Raw genomic sequence first — 21,879 nt, 5'->3', positions numbered from 1 at the left:
CATTACTGTGTATGTGATTTATTTTCTAATATTTCTATGAGAATATTTTGTACTTGAATTATTCTGCACTCTTATACTATTTCCTTTAAATTCTTTCCTTTAAATTCCTTCCTTTCCTTCAAATTCTCTTGGGTTGCAGAGTTGTACAGAGGATACTTTGATCTTGGGAACCAGTTAGCAGCAGTTTATGGCAATTACAGGTCCAATTGGCATCACACGCTCAGTTTTACTTGTAAGTGACTTCCCTCTTGTCTRGACAGAAAGCCAGCTGTGTTCACTGAGAAACGGGGATTTGCTGGTTACAGATTAAGATTTAAGCAAAGAAGATCAAAAGGTTTTGGGGAACGTGGAATCATAGAATGCTTAAGTTTGGAAGGGACCTCAGAGGTCATCTAGTCCAACCCCCCCTGCACCACAGGGTCACCTGGAGCACSTGGCACAGGGCTGCGTCCAAGCGGGTTTTAAAGATCTCCACAGAAGGAGACGCCACAGCCTCTCTGTGCAGCCTGCTCCAGGGCTCTGGCACCCTCACTGTTAAGAAATGTTCCAGAGGAACTGAAGTTCTAGAGGAACTTAAGAAAACCGACTTAAAATTGGGTGACTCTTGAAAAGTTTTTACCTGTATTTATTCACTGACTTTAATGAAAATATGTTTAAAACTCATTTGGTTGAAACCTTCCTGGGAAGGAAGAAATGCTGTGACACTTGGAAATACTGCAGGCATCTTTCTCCACATTTGAGACCTATTTCTTAGGAAACCTGGGCTGATATAAAATACCAACTGATGCACTGAAATGGTGCTGGGAAGACTGCGGAATATAAACTTTGAAGATAAATGACAAGAGAGTTTTACTGAACTATAGGAAATATTTAATTGTTGTGAACACAGTCGTGGTGCTGCTGAAAGCTTGCTGCGTCTGTCTTTTTCTAATTGGTTCGTGTGTCAGTACCTGAGGTCTACAGTAGATACCAGAGGCAGGATATTGCAGCAATTCCTGCAGGAGGAGGTGAAACTTGAAATCACCCCTCAGAAGTACAGCTCTTGAATAAAACACACCAGTCTACCAGTTCTACAATGAAAAAATTGAAGTGTGTTTCATTGTGCTCAGGAAGCTGAATGGAAAATGTCATTGTTAGCTAGATTATATGCACTAAAACTGGTCAAAAGCATATGCTTATTCAAAAGCTGCTTAGCCACAATATCCTTGTTTGGCTTGTAGCACTACAAAGAACCATTAGGAAGATTTCTAATAAATTAGATCACCTCTGTCTTTAGAGACAGCTATTTCTTAAATGCTCGATATCCCTCAAGCTGTTGAAGAGGTTGGGGATGGGGATTATATTTTGATGAAAAATCACAGCTAGAGTATTTGAAGTGATTTGGCAGGAAAAGAAAGAGGGGAGGAGTATAATAAAGAAGCTGAATTGGAACAGAGGGATGTTAGATTTGTAGCATGACTTTAACCTTTGCACCCCTTGACCCATGCTTAATTTCTATGAGTAAAATGAGGAGAGGTACTGTCATCTTTTTTCCTTAGGAAACTATCCAGTTGAAACATCCCCCGATAAGGTCTTACCTTTTCTATGTGAACTTTAAGATGCTGGAGTCTTGGCTTTTTACACCTTCCCAAAGTTACTGTCCTTCCTTGTTCTGAAAGAGGTTGGCAAAGCAGCCTGAGAACTGGCTCATGTGGATTAACCGATCTGTAATGCAATTCCAAATGATCAGCCTCTTCTGTGCATAGAAAAAGAGGGATGTAAGGCTCAGTAGAGGACATGTCAAAGTATCTATAATTAAAAGAAGGTGATGGTGAGGAAAAACTCCATGAGCTGTTGGTTGAACAGATTACACTTACCTGAAGCAAAATACAAAGTCTCCAGAGGTTCTGCAGGTAAACTTGCTGTTTAAATACACTCAGCACTAAGAATCCTTGCTGTCCTTCATTTGGCACCTGTGGTGCTAGCATCCCCTCTCTGAAGGACCATTTACCTGCAGATCAGATAATCTGCATAGAGATGATAGCGAAGCAGTCATTTACTGGAATTTACACATTGATGCAATGATAAAATATTTGGGTTGGAATAGTGCAGAGAGATGTGTTTATTGTACATTTTTTTTGGTTAATTGAAAATGCTCTTTGTTTCCAACAGTAAGGAATGGATCTGTTCAGCATAATTCTTTAATTCTTTTTTGACTTTATGGAAATTCAAGGAAAGGAGTCTTCTATGTGAGACATGTTTGATGTAATACATTGTTAGTATTTTGGTATCTGGAAGCCAAACAAGGTAATGTGACCACTTCTGTTGGTCAGAAAATATAAAGTCTTGATAGTTTTGTAGTAGTTGGAAGCCTTAGCTTGCTCTTTTTCCAGTTGCTTTTAGTAGCTAAGTAAATGTGACTTTAATTTTTTAAAAAAATAAAGCAATGGGAACAAGACACTAAAGCAAACAGAGGGCTGATGTAATTGAAGAAGAGTTATTTGTATAGCTAATAATTAGACATTCTATTTTCTCAACAGAATAGTAAGATATACTTCCAAAAAAAGATATGCCGTGTAGATAGAATAAAATGTAAACAAAATAAAAGCATTTTTAAAGACGTGATTATGTGGAGCTTATTCCAAGTAGATGTTTATTATCCACCTAGTTTTGCTAGGCACTCTTAAATGTGTATAAGGTAGAAAAGAATTCTTTCATAGGCTAAAGCCTATCTTGAATACTGATGCTTTGCTTACAGTAATTAATAAATTATAACTCTCTTGATTTCTGCTCCCTTGGGAAATTGCAGCCAATAGAGAGATTTGACATGGAAACTAAATATTCAGTGTTTCCATTCACCATCTTGCTGCAATCTCTTGCAGGGAACTGGATTCAGTGACCCAGCTGTGGTCTCTTCAGACCTATATTACTAACTAAACATGTCCTTTAAAGATTTCAGTGCAGATGCTGGGAGAAGAACATGGGAAAAATAACAAACTCAGCCCTTGACTTCCTTCCTTAGGTTCTTTTGTTTTTTGTTTTTTTTGTTTTTTTGTTTTTTGTTATAAGATTCAAATTGATAGCCAGGTTTTAGTAGTTGAGTGCTGATAGGGGGAGGAGGAAATGGGAAGGAATTCATTTTAGGTCCCCAGAAACAAAACGTTTAGTCCTAAGCAACTGTTCCATTTTTTACTTTCTGAACATGCTGCCTTGGTACAAGGACATAAAGCCCGCCCTTTCTAGCATGTTCACAAAGGAAAAAAAAAAGTTTTATCTTGATCCCAAAGTGCCCAGAGAGTTTCTTTCATGTTGGTAACCTTTCCCTGGACACAGACTGAAGAATTTCATTATGCTGGAAGGTTTCTAAGGGATGTCACCTTCCTTGAGAGAGAAAGTACGAAAAGGTGACAAACTTAGAGTATCTTAGATGGTTGTTCTGTTCATCTGAAAAAGTGTTTTGGTGATAGTGTGTGCAGAGTGCCTGTGACAGATATTATGAGTGTAACTAATCTGCATGTTCTCTTTTAATAATATGTTTGAATCTCTTCAACTTTTAGTACTGGCTAGTAACTTCCTGCGTGGCAATTCTGTCACTGCATCTGGGTTTGGTTAACATGCTCCTGGTTCTCCAAATCACCTTACTCCAGCTAAGTACACTTCTTATCCCAAATAGCAAGTATTCCTCTGTGAAGTGAGCCAGCAATACATCATTTGTATCAGAGGAGTTAATGGGAACCTGACTGTAATAAGGGTTAGTGACCTGAAACTTTTGTGTTCCATAAGTAGCTCAGCCTCCAGCAGGTTCAGCAATAATTATTTTAGCTAGATAGAGAGAGAAATCAGTTCTATCAGAGGTGAAACATCATGAGCTATGAGAAGGTATCACTACATACAGACACACTTTGCTCTTGTCACTGCATGTGGGATTGAGTACAGAGGAGATGAACATTTTGTCTTGGCTAATCATCCTTTATGATAAAAAGAAAAAATAATGGTTATGAAGCTTTCTCGAATAATAACATAAAGACCTGGATCTGACTGATGAGCCAGTGACAGTAAGGGGAGTTCAGAGTTGTTAAGAAAGGGAGCTGCAGGGAATTCATACAAAATAAATATTTTGAAATTTTCAATTCAGTGATGTTTTTTCCCCCTCTCCAAATAGGTGAGGATATAATACATTCAAAACCTGATGTTTATATGCAATTAAGAACTAGGGACAGGTGATTTAAACAAAACAGGTTGTTCTCATGTTGCCTATAGCAACGTAACTATAGATGTATTTTCCTATTTTTGGCACAGCATTTTGTTTTGTAGACAAGCCACAGGTGTTTTTGAGAGAACCAATCTTCTGTTAGGATTAAAAGAAAATAAAAGCTAGAGGATGGAGAGGAGAACCAGTCAAGAGAAAACACAAGGTGATGTGATTAAGCTCAAACACTGATGACCCTGAAATAAAAGCCGGGATTCAAAAGCACCGAGCTGTAGTCCAGAAACTTTGTTTCGGCTTTTCTTTGATCGGCTGTTTTCTATAGCCGATTTGACTGAATTGTAATATGCTTGGTCCTGCTCTTCAAGGGAGTATTCATGTCTTCATGGATTAGGCTGGAGACAAACCAAAGAGGACTGACGTGTTATGGTCTTTAGTGGCATTTCTTACCTGTGATTTGGAAGAATTTGTACTGTCACCAGTAGTCACCTTTGAGTACTTTTGAATTTTCTTAAAAGTCTTACCCTACAGACAGCTAAGCTGATGTTCCTTGGCAGGAGGGGGCTTGAATTCACTTCTTTGTCCACCCTGTACAATGTTTCCCATCAAGCAGATTGGGACACCTTTGTATCAGATGCATTTGTAACACAACCACCACGCAACTCTGCTGGATGGCAGATAGTATTCCCTAAGTGTCAAACATTTGAGAAATGTTTCTCTAGATGTATTTCATGAATAATCTTTCATGGCTACGTGCCAAAGCATCAMTATTTGCAGGGGATATATATTCAACAGTTTGGACTGGTATTTATGCTCTGTAGGTGCTAGATCAAATACTGGCTGCTTGCTCAGCATACGCTACTTTGAGCTGTGTATAAATATCAGAACATTGTCACTTGCCACTTTACACTAAACCAGGACAGTAGCAGGTGCTTGTGGTGTTTCAGTATCAGCTTCCAAGGAAGTCAGTTCAGTRATTTCAGGAAGGATAGGATTGAACAAAATGAAGGAAAAGAGGGGCAAGAGAACAAGATTATCTGTGAGTGTTTTGTTGTTGGTTTTTCTTTTTTTTTTTTTTTTTTTTTTTTTTTTTTTTTTTTTTTTTTTTTTTTTTTTTTTTTTTTTTTTTTGTGTGTGTGTGTGACATTTCCATCTTTAGTTTTGATTAAATTTCCCTTAATTAACCCATTAATCTAAAACCTCCAAAGCTAACGGTTGAAATGGTGGTGAACTCATGATCTTGTTTCGGTGGAATTTGAAAGACATCATATTTCTAAATTAATACTGACATTAAATTGAAGAAGAGAAAAAGATGAACCATTTATTGCAGAAATGCTTGTCTCAAGAGAAGGCTTGCAATGAATCTGTATTTGTGTTAGAAAAGGAATCATAAGAAGTGCTAGTGGACCTGATAGCGTTTGATACTCACATCATTTTTCTAGTTGAGGGCTTTTCTGTCATTGTTGTTCATCCCTGGTGAAGTTAAGGAGTGCTGTCAACTGTTCTGTTCCCGGGGCTTCTGCCCCTGCCATATGGGGTAGGCAACAGGTCACTGAGAAAGCTGGGTGAACACGATGGCCCATTCTGCTGCTTGTTGCTGGTCTTTCATATTCTCCTGCAACTTGCTCTACGTCTTATGATTACTTTACATCTTTATAGTCCGGATGATATCTTAGAGTTGCGTCTAACCTTACAGACATAATCAGCTGCTTTTAGAAATAGTTCTCATGTACAAAGCACAAGATTATGCCTTTATATGGCAGTTATGCATCAGGAGCAGATGAACTTTCGAAGCTAAGAGCCAATCTAAACCCAGGAGTGCCCTGAATTATTACATGACCTATATACTTACAAGATTAGAAACATTTCATTGTGCTGTACTTATTGACATAAAATCTCACTGAGGATGAATTTACAGTGATCTTTCTTTTGGTGACCTGGGAATGGCAGAATTATGCTGCAAAAGCCAGCTGAGAATGTGGACATGATTGATGACAAACCTGCCCCACTTCTGCAAGAAGATAATGAGTTCTGCCATTCGGATAGAGTACCCAGTGTCAGTTTTTCTCTCTCTCAACTGCCACAGCTATTAGGTATCCCTTGTTTCCTCAAGGATGGATCAGCACCAAATGCTCATTGAATTGGTCTCAGCCTTTCATTGTCAGTTTCTTTTTAAAACTCCTGAATTACTTTAGGAGCTCCAGCATATTTGCTTAAGATTTCAGGTTGTCATAAATCATTTGTGAAAATTAAATCACTTATTGGTATGCCTTTTTCTGTAACAGAAGCCGGAGAACTTTGCTTTTTGTCCTGACATCCCACCACTTACACACATATACTCCCAGCTTATTCAGTTCCTATACCTCTGGAAGGACAAAGTGTTATACTTCCTTTCTTGTCCAGCTGTATACATATACAGCTCCCCTCATCAGATCACACTTGCCCATCTTGGGTTCAGATACTTTTTCTGTGAATTTAATATCGTTATCCATCAAAGTAACCATCACCACTGCCTTCTAGAACTTAATTATGAATAACTCTGAAACTCACCTTTTTAACAGAATTTAATACCTGTTCTTCCAATCTGTGCAGGTTTTGGTTTCAGATCATCACTTCATGGGAAGAAGGATCTGATGCCATTATTGCTTTTGACAATGTCTCTCTTAGTCTGGACTGTTATTTAACAAGTAAGTTTACCTTTAATTTGCAAGTGGTTTGTCTTTTTCTGCATGCAATTGAAATTCAGACAAGAGCTGAGACTGTGGGGGTTGAGTGTTGTCTTAAGAAGATTTTTTAAATTTAAAGGTATCATTCTGAAATAACTGTGCTTAAGTGAAGGAGATCTATTCAGACGTATGTTTTATTAGTAGACGTGACAATGAACGAGTTCTGCATTTGGCAGTAAATTGATGGCAAGACGTACAGTGTGGGAGTATTGAACTGCTGGCTTAGACACTGATATCACCATGCAAACTGATCCAGGGGCCTGTCTGTGATTATAGGGAGTTCCATATGACCTGGTTTACTGTTTGTGTGTGACTTCACTTTTCAAAATGAATGACAGTTAGCCTCAGACTTGGAAAAGAATGGAATTCTGTGATTGACACTAACTTTGCAGTAACACTGGGCACAATATTCTTATTGAATTAGAACAAGGGCTTTTTTTTTTTTTTTTTTTTTTACTTACAGTAATGCACATGTAAGTCTGAATCAAAAACAGAATCTCCGCTCTCTTCCAGCTTTGGGAAAATAGAGTTCAGATCCAGACTTTTTGATTGACCAAACTTTAGATTGTGCCCAGTCTATACCTCAGCTGCCAGATTCATCCAATTTAGATTTTTGTTGAGTATTTGTCCAGCTTACTTTACATCAYCTCATGCATAGTGAATTGCTTAAGTTGTAATCACATTCAATGATCTGTCTTTCTATACCTCAGACCACTGACTTGCTTATCAGTTGCTACTTACAGTGCTTGAAACTTTTACCATGGGCTGAACAGTTCAACTTCCATTTYGTAAGCCTAAAGCTACAAGCACTATCATATCTAGTAGCTGTAATTCAGATTGAACGAATTCCTCATCCAACAGCAGTCAGAAAGTTTCGGCTCCTTTATGGAGTTACATTAATTTGCGTTGGCTGGTGCTGTTAATCTTTCAATTTACCCAATGATACCTCTTGGTTTCTGTGCCTATGTATGATGCMTCGATGCATCTCAGGTGCCAGTATTCTGAAGAGTTCATGTAATCAGGCAATAATTAAGAAGAGATTACAWATGTTTTTGCTAACTAAAAGAGAAGCTTCTTAACAGTTGCAAAAGATTGTTCTGTATTTCTGCTTTGTGTCTTCATTCATATGCTGTTCAATTCATCACTCCTGTATTTTTTGTTTGTAACCATTCCCTAACAGCRATGAAAACTCAGGCTACTTTTTTTTACTTTTAATATTGTCCTATGCTGTGGCTGCAGGTTAATGTTCTGTCAGAGAAGCCTTCCGCTTCTATTTTCCTGGAGTTTTGGATTGCATGCTGACCCAGCACAGTGATAAACCAAATTGTGACTTCCTGTTTTCTAGTCAGTGGAGAGAAGTCTGCGCGTGGCATCACTCCAGACTCGAGCAATTTGCTTACCACTAGAGGTGGCCYAAAGAAGTTTGGATGGGAACAAAAACTTCTGGAAAATCTCCAGCTCAGCACTGCCCCCGTTTCTGGTCCAGCAGGTAAGAAATTGCCTGGTCTGCGAAGTGTTTTCAGCCTGCTGGGATTTCCAACAAGTGTGAGTGTGATTTTCAGTTGAATGTGCTGAGTGCACTGTGATAACAAAGCTGTGAAAAATAAGTGCCTTTGGCTATTACCTGTGACTTGATCTTGACCTGAAGGTTCTCCCAAGTAAAGATGTCCAGATTAACTGAGTGCATCTCAGCATGTGGTAATCCAAAAACCCATCTCTAGCTAGTGTAGGCTTGTTTGAAATAATACAGCTTCCTTTCCCTTTCGGTAATATTTTTATTCTCTATTTGAAAAAGTACAGCACTACATGTTGTTTTTTAAAAAAAAATAAAATAAAATAAATTCCAGGTAGTGAGAAATGTGAGCCTTCTCTGGTCACTCTTATTCCTCTTCCCAAATCCCAGCTTCTTGTGCCGTTTGTTCTCACTCTGCCCCTGTTCACCCTTGCAGTTGAATTGCAGTTGCTTGGCCCAGATAGAAGCAAAATTTCACTTCTTCCCTCCCCTTCACAGCAATATTCCAGCCACTCGTCCCTTCTCTCTCCCAACACTGATACTCTAGCCCATGTATTCCCAATATCTGTTTCAGGTTCCACACATGCATTTCTGTTTCAGTCTCCCCCTTACCTCTTCCTTGATACCTTGTTTTCCTGATCTGATTCAGTTAGCCCTTGCTAGGAACCTGCCTGGTGGACTGTGACGAGCAGGAGGTGACCACTGAAATGCAGAATGATGCATTTGCTGCAGCTCTCACCCTCACCCCCTCAGCCTTATGTGCAGTTATTTCTCCTGACTGAGGACTAAAGTTATTTACCTGCTGGTATCACTGCTGTTAAGGTAGTGAACAGGAGCACAGTTGATGTATGCCTCCTCTGCCTTGCCAGTAAGCCCAGGAATCATGTTCATGCTGTCTCCATCTCTCCCATTCCTCTGTCCTAGAAAGCTTCTTTAAATTTGTTCTAGATTGTGTTTTGCTCTGCTACCTGCTATATACTAGTTCATTGAAATACATGAACTAGGGTTAGTTAGCTCTGGGAACAACAGCACGGACAGTATAGTCAAAAGTCACAACCAGTCTTTAAGGCCTGCCTGTATTAAGGCCTGTATTAGCCCACTTGGTGCTGCCACAGCAGTGTAGCTGCTGGTACCTGAGCTCTCTTGAAAAGGTAGCTCTGATGGTGGAGTCTGCAGGTTGTGCTAAGAGTGGCCATCAGGTGGAGTTCATTGATATTTTCTACACTGAGTATTGTAAAGCAAGAAGTGCAGGTGTAAAGAATGAGGCAGAAGGAATGAGCTGTGTTGCAAAGGATGCTGAGTTGGGTAGACCTATACCATGGTTGTCAAGCTTGTCTGGCTCTGTGTCATGGCCATGTGTGAGTTTGGGGTATAATTGCAAAGTCCTTAAGTCCTCTTTGCAAAGCTTTAGAAATGCTACCTCTGGTTTCTGCACATCAGTTCCCTGTCTGTAAGTGGAGCTACCTTTTACTTTTCTAGTCCTTTCCATTTACCTTCTCAGTCAGTGATCTTGTGGTAGGATCCATACGTAGGTGCAGACTGTGGACTACTGGATGATTTTTTCAAACCCACATCAGTGTTGAGGTTATAGTGTAATTGCCTAATGCAGCCTTGGGGTTTGTTATTGTTTTCTTGGGTACCTGCTGATTTAGTAACACAAAGACCAGTAGAAAACAAACTCAGATTAGAGAATGGTCTGAATTTGGATTTATAGTTGGTCTGTATGAAGTGGGTATGTAGATGCCAGACTAGAAAACGTGTGGCAATAGACTTCTCTGTGCCTGCTTCTTGGTATACTGGAAATGACTAGCTCTTCTGCTCCTTCTCTCATCTAGAAAAGGCATTTTAAAGAAGTGCTTGGACAGTAAAATAATGCGAATCAAATTGTAAGTGGATAGAAGAGGTTATCAAGGTACACCGAGAAACTGAAATCGTTTGTCAAATTCCTGTGATGTCTAAGCAAGCTTGTCTTTCTGAGCTTGTTCCCCTGTCCTGTTGATGGCTTCTGATCAAGGCTTTGATGTGGAGTCATTGCATTTCTGAGGGTCCCTGCAGCATGGTATCGTTTTTTTCGTGTTGGATTGCTGAGTCCCTGCTTTCAGTAAACACGGCAGATGCTTGTTTGGTCCCTGGGCTATGCGTTTTACCCAGCTTTAATCCTGTTACTTTCTGCATCCTATAATACCTTTAAGAAACCTCAGGCTGAGTCTGTCAAGGCTGTTATTTTGATGACCATGTTTTTACTGTTCTGCAAGTGAACCAATGGCATGAGCACCACCCCAAAGTCCCAAAGACTGCGCTAACCAGTATGAGCTCAGCCAAAAGTAATTACAGGTAATGTGATCTTTTGCTTGTGTGATGGATCACAGGCTACAGTATTTCCTTCTTAACAAATCATATTAAAACAGTGAACTCTTTTTTACTATAGCTGGAGAACAGCAGGATAATAAAACAGCCTCCTCAAGTCCCTGAACCACCTCAGCCTGCACCACAGGCAGTACAATCTGAAAAACAGGTCCCACTTTGTTTATATTATTGAAAATCCAGAGAAGGTTCATTACTTTCATGGGTAGAACCCTGAATTTGTTCCTTTGTAACTGATAACAGCCTCTTCTACACACTTGCTGATTGTGCCTGTGCTTGGAAAGCATGTTTTGGTAAGAGTGGTAAATGCTCATCACTACTAACATCCCTGTCCTCTTTGTTGTCAGGCCTTATACTCAGTGACCTTGTCTTCAACCAGCCATTGCTTATTATGGCTTGGCCTGCCTCCAGCATCTGGAGGCCAGCAAAAGATTCGAAATACCTAACACAGCCATGCTGTAAAAGATACTGAAGCTCCCAGAGCTCTATTGCCTGTTGTCATGTGTGACCATGAGCTGATGAATGTGCTGTGTAGAGAACAAAACCCCAGGGCTGCTGCAATTACTGGTAGTGACATTTTTTTCTCTAGTTCTGTGATGGTGACCAGGACTGACCCAAGATTTGTGTAGGTTTCACCTTTCCCAGTCTCGYGCAGTGCAAGTAGCCCATTTGATAAGTGGTAACTGAGCAATGCAGATCTCTCCAATTAATTAGTTACATGTCCTTTGCTGGAATGCCACCTTCTTGCTGAAAGGCTGTGGGTGAAGCGTGCTTTAGAAGAAACCTGAAGGAAGGGAGAGAGAAAACCTGCTTATATCAAAGAATTGAAGCAAATTTAGAGGAAATAGCATTTTTGATGGAAATAGTTAAATCTGCCCAAAAAGCTCTGTGCAAGTTATTTTGATGTAAACCGAGTTTACTGTGGATTAGTTTTAAAATTGATTATGTATTAGTTTAAGCAAAACTGAAAGTCACTCAAAACACRGCCTCTCTTTATGGGGAGTTTAACTCCCAACTAAAAAGTAAATTTAAATCAAACCAGTGCAATTTCCCTTTTATAGGCAAGACCTGAATGTGGAAAATTCAGGCACAGAAAGATACAAGGAGCAATAATGAGGAATTCTAGGTAAGCAAATGACAGTCATGAAGTCTGAAGGACACAAAATGGGATTCTCAGTAGATAAAGGGAGATAGCAACACAGAGCAATCAGACTTTAATTAAAGATTTCTGGTGCTTCTGGAGAGGCTGTAAATACCAGATGTGTATAGCCTGTCTTTCGATGTTTCAGCTTCTCTGATGTCCCACTTGCAACTTTCAATAAAGGCACACGGTCCGCCAGCCATTGTGTGACCCTGCATTTTGCACGGAAAGTGTCATCAGTTCATTTTCTGATTCATACTGAATTATCCTTCAGCTATCGACTTTTCCCCACAAGACTTAGTGGTGAGACAGATTTTGTCTTTTGCAGCAAGACGAGTCCTGCTAAGAGTACTTACATAGCTGTTTCTCGGAAGAACTCTGAGTCACATTAGTTAATCAGATAAAGGAGCTGAAAAGAACAGCAGAGTATTAAGTAAAAGAAAATTACATTTGCTTGCTGTATGTGTGCAATTATACTAACTGAACTGTTGGCATAATGCAATAACAGTATCTGCAGAATTGTATTTTTGTATTAAGCATCAATTAACACAGTGAATGAACAGCTCACTGCCTCCACCCTCAACAAAAGTGGCATCCTCAACTGTGATAAAAAGGATTTGGAGATGAATGGTGGGATCTCAGATTATGAAGGCATGAATTTCTTTACTGCTAGTATTTGCACTTTCTTTCTGTGAAGGATTAAAAATAGTAGAACACATAAGCAGATCCTAACACAGTAAAGTTAAATTGGAATTACTGCTCTCCAAAATTAACCATGCAATGAAAATAAAGCAATTTGCACATTTTAGACCTAAAACTAAAAGCTGTCTGCTCTTTCAGAGTAACAGCTTAAATGGGGTAGAAACTACTATAAATTTCAGGAAAAATTTTGAAATAATTATACCACATCCTTCCAACTTGGTCTCTGTTCTCCACAAATTCCAAAAAAAATGTGTAGCCTCTTTCATTTAAGAACTTTTACTCAGAACTCCAACTATTTCTTTATGTGAAATATAGAAGTTTTTTCTGCATGCAGTTTTGTTAGTTTCTGATTTCAGAAAATAGTGAGAAACAAGTTCAAAGTTCAAATAGTTCAGTCAACCCTTTGCCCTACTACACTATCCACAAATGATTTCCTACCAGGATACCCTCATGGTGTTCCCTTTATCAATATGGACACTTCAGAAAAATCTAAAAGAAGAATGAAGCTTTGAGTGCTCCTTTGAAAAGAACCTCAGAACCAATCTGACATACATCCATTGCCACTGCAGTTTCTTTTTTTGTTCAGCTAAAAAATATGTCCTGGTCTTCAGCTAACTTTTTCTTCTTCATTTGGAAGATGGAAAGGCACAACAGAAATAGTAACTCCAGAGAGGGCTGAAATGCCAGCCTTCCCGTTATCGAGCCCTACCTGTATTGCTTAGTATTCACTGATTTCTACCCAATATGCAATGTGATAATCTCTCGGTCATCTTACATCCCCTTAATGTCACTGTGTAGACATGCTTGCTGGTTCAAGGGCTGKAATTGTGAGCACAAGCTAGTTTGGCCATTTACCAACTTCTTTCACATCTCTCCACTCCCAGCAGCCCCCCACCTCACACCATTAGCCTCTGACAAACTTAACCCTGGAATTTGAGATCATTATCTCAAATTACTGCTCACAAGACACTGCACGCAAAGCAAATTTGAAAAATATCTTCTCCTTTTCAGCAATAAGCCTGTTTCTTATGTATTCTTGCAGTATTGTTTGTCTACACATTTTCAGCATAGAGCAATCCTAGAATTAGTTTGAATGTAATCCTGGGATCACTCGTGCACTGACACATACACTTATATCCCTCGACACATATCATGATGCCAATGCCCAGATAGTGTTATTGAAGATTGAGATGGATATTTTTAAGTTGCTGATTTCGGATTTTAGTCAAATATTGTAAGAGAATTTGTGTATATTTTACAAATAGAGCAAGAATTCATTTTTTTGTACATGGCATCATATTTGAAAACAGTTGTCTTAGAGAAGAAGTAAAATGAAACCCCTGATGTACAATTAACAGAATTAATAGCCTCTAGAAATGTAGCCAGTGGCATTTGTGCCCGTAAAGCGTGAGACCTTAGAGCCCTTATTAATGTTTATTTTACTAATGGAAGTAGGGATGGCCTCAAGTAGAGGTTGTGGGAGTGATCTGCACCTTCTGTTTTAAATTATTGGTCTTTTTCAATGCCGCATTACTCTAGACTCCAAAATACGACAAGCAGTGAGGTGCTTGCTTCATGATCTTCCCAAAGCACAATGAAGTTCTAGCTTGGGATAGTTGTTTTGTTAACCTTGGCTTGAACCTACTTGATTTAACTAGTGCCAGTTAATGTTCGGGCCTTTGAAGTATAGCTGAAAAGCTGAAAATTGTTTTATGGCATAGTTTTTGTGCCTTCTCTGTGACAGTGGAATTGCTTTCTATTTTGGTGTTAGAAACGTGCTTCAGGGTTTACTCCACTGTGTTCTGTTCGTTGTCGCTTGTCTTTTGCAACAGTGCCAGCTGCATTGCAGGTTGTGTCAGAGCCTCGAACAAATTAGTCATTTAAAGTCTTGTGGCTCTTTCCTTTTTCTCTTACAAGTGTAGGGCATCCCTCATGTGCTGTGACAGAACGCCAGAGCCATTAATTATTGTGCGTTTTACCTATTTAATCCAGCTATGTGAAAACTACAGTTTCTGCTCTGCAAAGGAAAATAAGCGTGAGTGGGTGACCTGCACTTGTTCAAAAATATACATACAACTAGTCTGGAAAGAAAAGCTAGGGAAAAGGAATTTTTAAAATATTTTTCATCAGAGATAGAGTTGCATTTCCTTGCAAAATGCTGTGGATGGGATGTTGGCATTTTGCTAGGGAGACTGCCAGGGAGGCAGGACAGGTACATGAATGAAGGGGATAAGAGATCAAATATTTGCTCTACCAAGTTTCCAGCAGAAGTGTGGATTTCATCAAATGAATTGCTGAATAAATTATTCATTGAAATGTATTCCCTTATTGCAGTGTTTGTTTCTTTTTCTCTCTGCCTCCACCTGCCCCTTAAATGAGAATTTTCAGGTTTTAAATGCAATTAGCATCTTATTCACAGCCGTCAACAGTAGGACATATTAGAAAACCTACACTTATCTGCCTGTTAGTTTTCATAATGAGAATGTTCAGCTGTTTCTGGAAACTGGACATCTGAAACTTGTGTGAAGTTGGACAGACTTTCCAAACCTGCTGCTTCTTGGAGATTTAGACCAGAAACTCCTGCTTCTTGGCAGTTGTCTGTAGGTAAGTGTGAGATGCCAGCAGTGTCACCCTGTCACATACTGCAGCCCGAAGGAGAGGTAAGCTGAGCACTGTGGGACAGATCACAGTTACACAGCAATGGAGAAGATCTGTGCTTTTGTCTTAGCTGCTTAAGGAGTTTCAATTCAGTGCTGTTGCTTTAGTCTGTGAAGATCAAAGTTCTACTTAAAATTGAGTTACTGTAAAGTGCTGTGGTGTACAGCAACCTGTGGAAATATTCTCGGTGAGCTCAGAAATGCTACAGTCATTTCTACAAGCAGAAGAAAATCCTTTAGAGAGAATGAGTGCCCAGTAAGGTAGACAGTACTTTGAGAATATTTTAATTAATTTAATTAATTTAATTAATACTCGTTTAGGGGTTTAAGACTTCTCGTTACTATTACATTTTTCAGATGGAAGGTTGGCTTTCTGAGATTTTCAAGAGGGCAGAGGGAAGGAAGTGGGAGTTTTTTAGTCTGAATCCAAAATTGTAGAAAAACCTTTTCTCTCCTTCTTAGGTTGAAATAAGGAGTGACTTTTTCCCATGCCATATTCTGTCCCATTAATTCAGTAATAAAGCTGTTGCATGTTGGACTGACTTTTGGTGTAAAATATGGAAGAGAACGCAAAACAGGAGGAAACCTGATGTTTGCATGGCATGACAAGTGAGAGAGCATTGAACACCTGGCCATAGTTTTTACTGAAATCCCTGCCTTATTCAACCAGCTATTTCCTCCCCACTGACTTCACTGGGGCCAGGTTCCTCCTGCTGAGTTTTGTGTGAGGATTACTACCCAGCTCTGCTGCTCTGAAACATGGCTTCTCCTATTCGTCTCTAGCCTGTCCTTTTGCAGGTACCTGGACTGAGCAACTTAAATGTGTTTGTTAGCACTGGCTACACCAGCCACAGAGCCTGGGACACAGGATTTCTATGTCTGCTTGTATCACTGTGTTGATATCTCTGCTGGAGATCTATCTATGTTGGATATCTCCAAAGGGCCACTTTGGAAACCTGAGGTAGTACCTCCTCTTTTCAGAGTCATCTCCAGGTTCTTTACATCATGCTCCCTGGCACAATGTATCTGTGGCCTTTCAGTTCCCCAGATCTCTCAGACTCTATTTAAAGAGTAGGGGTAGTCTACGAGCCTAGATGTGCACTCACTCGCCTTAAATTACCAGCAGCATTTGATCTTAGGCTGATATTGTGTCTGTATTCAAAGTGAGCACCCTCTAGTCTGTCAAAGAAGAGGAAAATGCAAAAGGTTTTCTGGTTGCTTCAGTCTGAAGTCTAGAGGCATACTGTACAGCAGAAGGGCAGCATTTTCTGCTCCATGAGGAATTGGAATTTTTAAGGAGAGTGCCATTAAAAAGCATTTTGGAACAATTATGTCATTTTCTGAACCCCTGTCCATGGAACGCAGTGGGAGGCAGGAGCTGCCAGGGTCAGGTCCAGACAGAGTGCATGCTACCTATGTGATAGTCCAGAGGGATTTTTGACAAGGTCTGGTAAACAGCTGCTTAAAGAATGGAAATCTTGACGCAGGTGAGGCATAAATACAGATCTTGACTATAGCAGCAGCATCTGTATGCTGTCCTCACAGCTAGGTTTTATCCTTTTCGGTGTTCCATTTTGATTCTCTCATGTTCTCTGTTTATTGTCCCCTTCAAGGTCACCTGCTTCTGCCTTTGGGGACACATTTGATGTTTCACAAGGGACATCAGAATGGCTTCTTATTGTTCCAAATGAAGGCACTTAACCTGCCTGCTTTACTAAACATATGTTTCAGTGCAGCTGGCTTAGTCCACTGGGATACTGCTATGTTAAATCACTGTGAAAGCTGACAGAATGAGTCTCTCATCATGCCTTTCGTGGAGTTAGCTTTAGTTGGGGGAATTTCTGCAAGAAAAATAATAAACATCAGTAACTTGTGGTGCAAGACTACCAGTATTTGTAGGATCAGCATTGAAGCACTGTGTAGAAATGCTAACCAGCACTTTGCATAGGAACCTCCAGTACTTGCTTTCTCAGGTGCTTTTGCTGCTGGTCAGGAGAATAGGGGATGTAATATTGTTTTTCCATTGGAGGTAGATAGCAAATGAGAGAATTTTCATGTATCTAACAATTTTAAGACTGTACTACTACCCATTGCAGAAGAATTTGAAGAATAAATGCAATAAGTGTATAAGCTTAAATATAAAATAAGTAGCAATAGCAAAATCCTTACAGAGGAGTTTTGAGATCCTTGCAGGGGGCTTTTGAGAAGGAGTATTACAGATTTGGGAAGAAGAAGGAAGAGCTTACTTTCTGCATTATATGAAGCTGAAAGCTTCACTGTAGGAAGCTTTCATAAAGCAGTAAGTTTTGCCTGATTGGAAAGTGGGGATTCTGTGATGAAATCTTTTTCAGGAATGCTAGCCACTTGATTTCACAAAACCTTGCCAGTTTGARTTATTTCATGCACTGAACTGTTTTACAACAGTGAAATTTAGCCCAATTTCGGATTTAGTTTGTGAAGATGAACGTGAGACCCTTTGCTTGACTAAGCTAGAATATTTCCTTGTATTTCTAGTTGCTGGTCCTTTCCTGTCATGTGAGTTAGAATAGCTCACTTCGCACATCACAGATGCATTTTGACCATCCTTTCTAGACTGACCTGCTTAGACGACCACTTAAAATACCAGGAAGCCGTTCAAGCTAACGCTGTCCCTATCAGAACTAATTAGTGCTGTCACTGCTAGAGTTTACATATGCTGTATTGCACTAGCAGTAGCGGAGGAAAAAGCACTACCTTTTACGTTCCATAAGGAGGACAGACTGATTCCACCTCATCTGCAGAAATGATACTCTTTAGCTGTGTTTCAGATCTTCTGTGTTTAATGACAATGACGACTAATGGAGTTGGAATATTTTCTGTTCTCACGTGAAAAATATATTTTTTATTTTCATATGGAGTATTTTCTAACAGTAGCAAATGTCTTAGAGTGAGCTTTCTGAGACCATTGTAGTCTACTGACAGTGAATCTTTGTGGAAAAGGATCACATTTCAGATTTGTGTTCAAATTTTCCCCCTGTGTAGTTTTCCTTTGTTTAGTAATCTGCTTAACCCTAATATTTCCATTTGGGAAAAATGACTGCAATAAGGATGTATTGAATTACAGCCACAGATTTGGCTGGGAACACGGAGGGCTTTTACACAGGTCTTAGGTGACTTGCCTTGTGTTGAAATTATGAGGAATAGTCACAAACTTGCTCATAATGTAATTGATTTATTGTTGCAATCCAGTCACTGGTGTATATATAGATTTGTATCTAATTAGCAGCTATTTTTGCGTATGAAATTGGGCTGAAATGTATCTATCTTATTGTCATGAGACTTCATTTTAATAACCCAGACCCTTAAACTGAGTGGTTTGTGTTGAATTTTATTTCTGCCCCGCTTTCTGATCTTTGTCTTCTTTGAGCCGTACAAAGAGCCGTGTTCATAGTTGTGATGTTCTTAAGGAGCTGTAGATAAAAGACTGTCATACACTGAGATTTGCTATGAATCTTTTGAAAGAAAATGATGTTTATTCTGGTCAAACCCTTGAGTTCTTCTTTTAGCTCCAGTAGAAAATGAGTGAATAAAGAGGCGAGCAGATACTCAGTTTTTAGATACTCAGAGCATGCTTTTTATATATCCTCATTTCAGATCACTGGTTATTTACAACATGTGGTGCCAGTGGACCCTTTGGACCCACACAGAGCCAATGCAACGATGCCTACAGGAATTCTAACCTCAGTGTGATCGTAGGTGCTGAAGGGATTTTCCAAGGCATTCAGATCTGGAGAGTACCAGCAACTAACACGTACAGGTAACGGAACTGTCTACTGTTCTCATGATAAACCTTTGGATTTGAAACTTCTCACAACCACAAATAGATACTATATGTATATGCTATATTAGAAAATACTATTCAGAAACTTGTCAGATCAGCTAGGATTTTACCTCGTCCTGATACTGTGATTTTCAGCATTTCTAGTCTCAGATTTGTTGTCTAGAATATGCAACAGCAAACCTGCTTCAAAAAGTGGGTTAGAAATCTTAGGCAATTTTTTGTAACTATTAAACAGTTTAGGGAACTCATATCTTAAAAAACATAATTTTGGTGAATCAGGGAAGGAAAAAAGTAGGAACAAGCGATTTGAGGCAGATAAGTCTTCAGCTTACTTGGTTACAGTGTAAGAAAGCTTTATAAGCAAAGGAAAAGTGGTCCCAATGTCACTGAATATGCTACATATCCTGTATATTCTCATTTGAACTCTAGGACCAAAAAAAAAAAAAAAAAAAAGAAAAAAAAAAGAAAGCCTAGAGCCCATTAGGAGTGGGCATGTTAGTTAAAAGAAAAGTCTGTATCCAGAGTGGTGCTAGAACTGTATTTGCCGTTTAGCCATTCCAGAGGGAACATACCAACACTAGGCTTAGTATACCTCAGACTTAAGGCTAGGGTTAAGGGCAAAGGTTGGGGTTCAGAATAAGAAAAATCTAGAGCACCATAGGGAGTAGGGATAGAAAGGGTAAGCCAAAGGAAACATGGGGCTTTATCCAAACTACTGCTATGTCCATAGTGCCTATTCAAACAACGCTAGGCATAGTGAACTCATACACAGGCCTACGATTAGGTTTTGGGTTATGGTTAAGAATAAGAGAGAAAGCAAGCCTAGCAACTCATGGAGAGTGGGTTTAGAAAAAACACGCAAAAAGAAATGTAACACTATATCCAAACTAGTGCTAGCATCTTATTTCCTGTTTAGCCAGCAGTAGGTCACTTGAGTGCAAACTTAGGCTAGGGCCATGGTATGGACTAGGATCATGGATAAGAGAGATAGAAAGCCTGGAACCCCATGGAGGATGGGACTAGAAAGGGCAAGCCAAGTCAAATATAACAGTGTATTGAACCTGGGTGATGGCATCTCATTTGCTGTTGAACCTGCATTAGGCCTAGTGAGCTCAGGCATGGAGCTAGAGCTAGGAGTGAAAGCTTGGAGCCCTCTGGGGAATAGGATTAGAAAGTGAAAGCTAAACATAGTATGGCAGTTTATCTACACTCGTGCTAGCATCTAACTTGCTATTTAGCCAGCAGTAGGCCTAGTGACCTCAGTCTGGGAGTTAGGGGTAGGGTTAGGGTTAAGAGAGGAAGAGAAACACAAGGCCGATGGTGTGTAGGACTTTAAAAGGGTAGGCCAAAGGCAGTGTAGCACTGTATTGACACTGGTGCTAAAGAATGTTTTGCCATCAGCATGCCTACTGAACCAGGCATACTGCTGGTTTTGCCAGCAGTATGCCTAGTGAGCTCAGGCTTAGGGTTAGGGAAAGGTGTAGAGTTAGAGATAAGAGAGAGAGAAAGCATAAAGGACCTTGCAGGATGGGGTTAGAAAGAGGAAAACCAAACAGAATATAGTCGTGTATGGAGACTGATGCGACGATCTCATTTGCTGTTTAACCTACACTATGCCTCATGAGCTCAGGCTTAGGCCTACCGTAAGGGTTAGGACTAGGTTTAAAGTTAGAGAGAGAGAGAGAAAGCCAAAAGCTCTTTGGGAAGTGGCACTACAAAGCGCAAGGCAGAGGTAAAACAGCACAGTATTGGCACTTATGCTAGGAGCTTATTTGTCATTTAGCCAGCAGTATGCCCAGTGACCTCTGTATTTGGTTTTGGGCTAGGGTTAGGACTGAGAGAGACAGAAAGTCTCAAAGGCTGTGGTGAGTGGTGTTAGGAAGCTCATACTAAAAAAAAAAAAAGGACCGCCACATCAGCATTGGTACTGTGAGTTTCTTTCCTTTGTAGCCAGCAAAAGTCCTAGTCACCTATGGCTAGAGTTAGGTGTGARAGACAGAAAGCCTGCAGCCTCAAGGGAGGTAACACTAGAAAGGACAAACTAAAGGGCAAGGACTGTTTTTAGGGGTAGGGCTAGGGTTAGGGTTAAGAGCAAGAGAAAGTCTAGAGCCACAAGGGGCATGGTGCTAGAAACGGGAAGACAAACCAAATATATGAGCATCCAGAGTGATGCTAAGAACTCCGTAGCTCTTTAAGCTGTATATACACCTACACTGCTGACCCTTAGGTTTAAGACAAGGATTAGGATTAATGCTGTTAAGACTAGGATTTGGGTTAGGGCAATGGTAAGTATTAAGAGGGAGGGAAAGCCGAGAGCCACAAGGGCCATGGTACTAGAAACTGTAACCCGAACCAAATATAGCAGGGTATCCAGAGTGATGCTAGTAAGTGATTTGGTATTCAACCTGCACCATGCCTACTCTGCAGATATTTAGAGTGAGTGTTGGGACTAAGGTAAGGGCTGGAATTAGGTTTTACAGTGACAAAAGGCTGAGGGCAACAAGAGGCGTGACACTGGAAATGTGAAGCCAATCCAAATGTAGTAGGGTGTGCAATGTGGTGCTGGGATCTCATTTGCTTTTTAAGCTACACTAGGCCTCCTGAGCTCATGCTTAGGTATCGTCTTAAGACTAGGGATAGGGCTAGGATTAGGGTTAAGAGGGAGAGAAAGCCTAGAGTCACAAGGGTCATGGCGCTTGGAAGTGCAAGTGAAGCCAAATCAAGCAGGGTATCCAGAGTGGTGCTAGGATGTCATTTGCTCTTTCACCTA

General features: G+C 40.0%; 1 protein-coding gene across 1 annotated transcript in view; it reads left to right on the top strand.

The window, feature by feature from the left end:
• The window catches only part of ALK (ALK receptor tyrosine kinase), a 201,341-nt gene that overhangs the window by 143,601 nt on the left and 35,861 nt on the right, over positions 1-21,879 (top strand). Inside the window, exons 9-11 of the mRNA XM_026048109.1 lie at positions 6,779-6,873; positions 8,258-8,401; positions 18,923-19,085. Coding sequence (XP_025903894.1) covers positions 6,779-6,873; positions 8,258-8,401; positions 18,923-19,085 — 402 coding nt within the window. The remainder of the gene's footprint in view (positions 1-6,778; positions 6,874-8,257; positions 8,402-18,922; positions 19,086-21,879) is intronic.

This window comes from Nothoprocta perdicaria, unplaced genomic scaffold, assembly GCF_003342845.1.
Source record: "Nothoprocta perdicaria isolate Ctin4 unplaced genomic scaffold, notPer1 scaffold_51, whole genome shotgun sequence".
NCBI classification, from domain to species: domain Eukaryota; kingdom Metazoa; phylum Chordata; class Aves; order Tinamiformes; family Tinamidae; genus Nothoprocta; species Nothoprocta perdicaria.
Note: the sequence above shows the minus strand (reverse complement) of the source record. Positions and strands in the feature narration are given on the sequence as shown.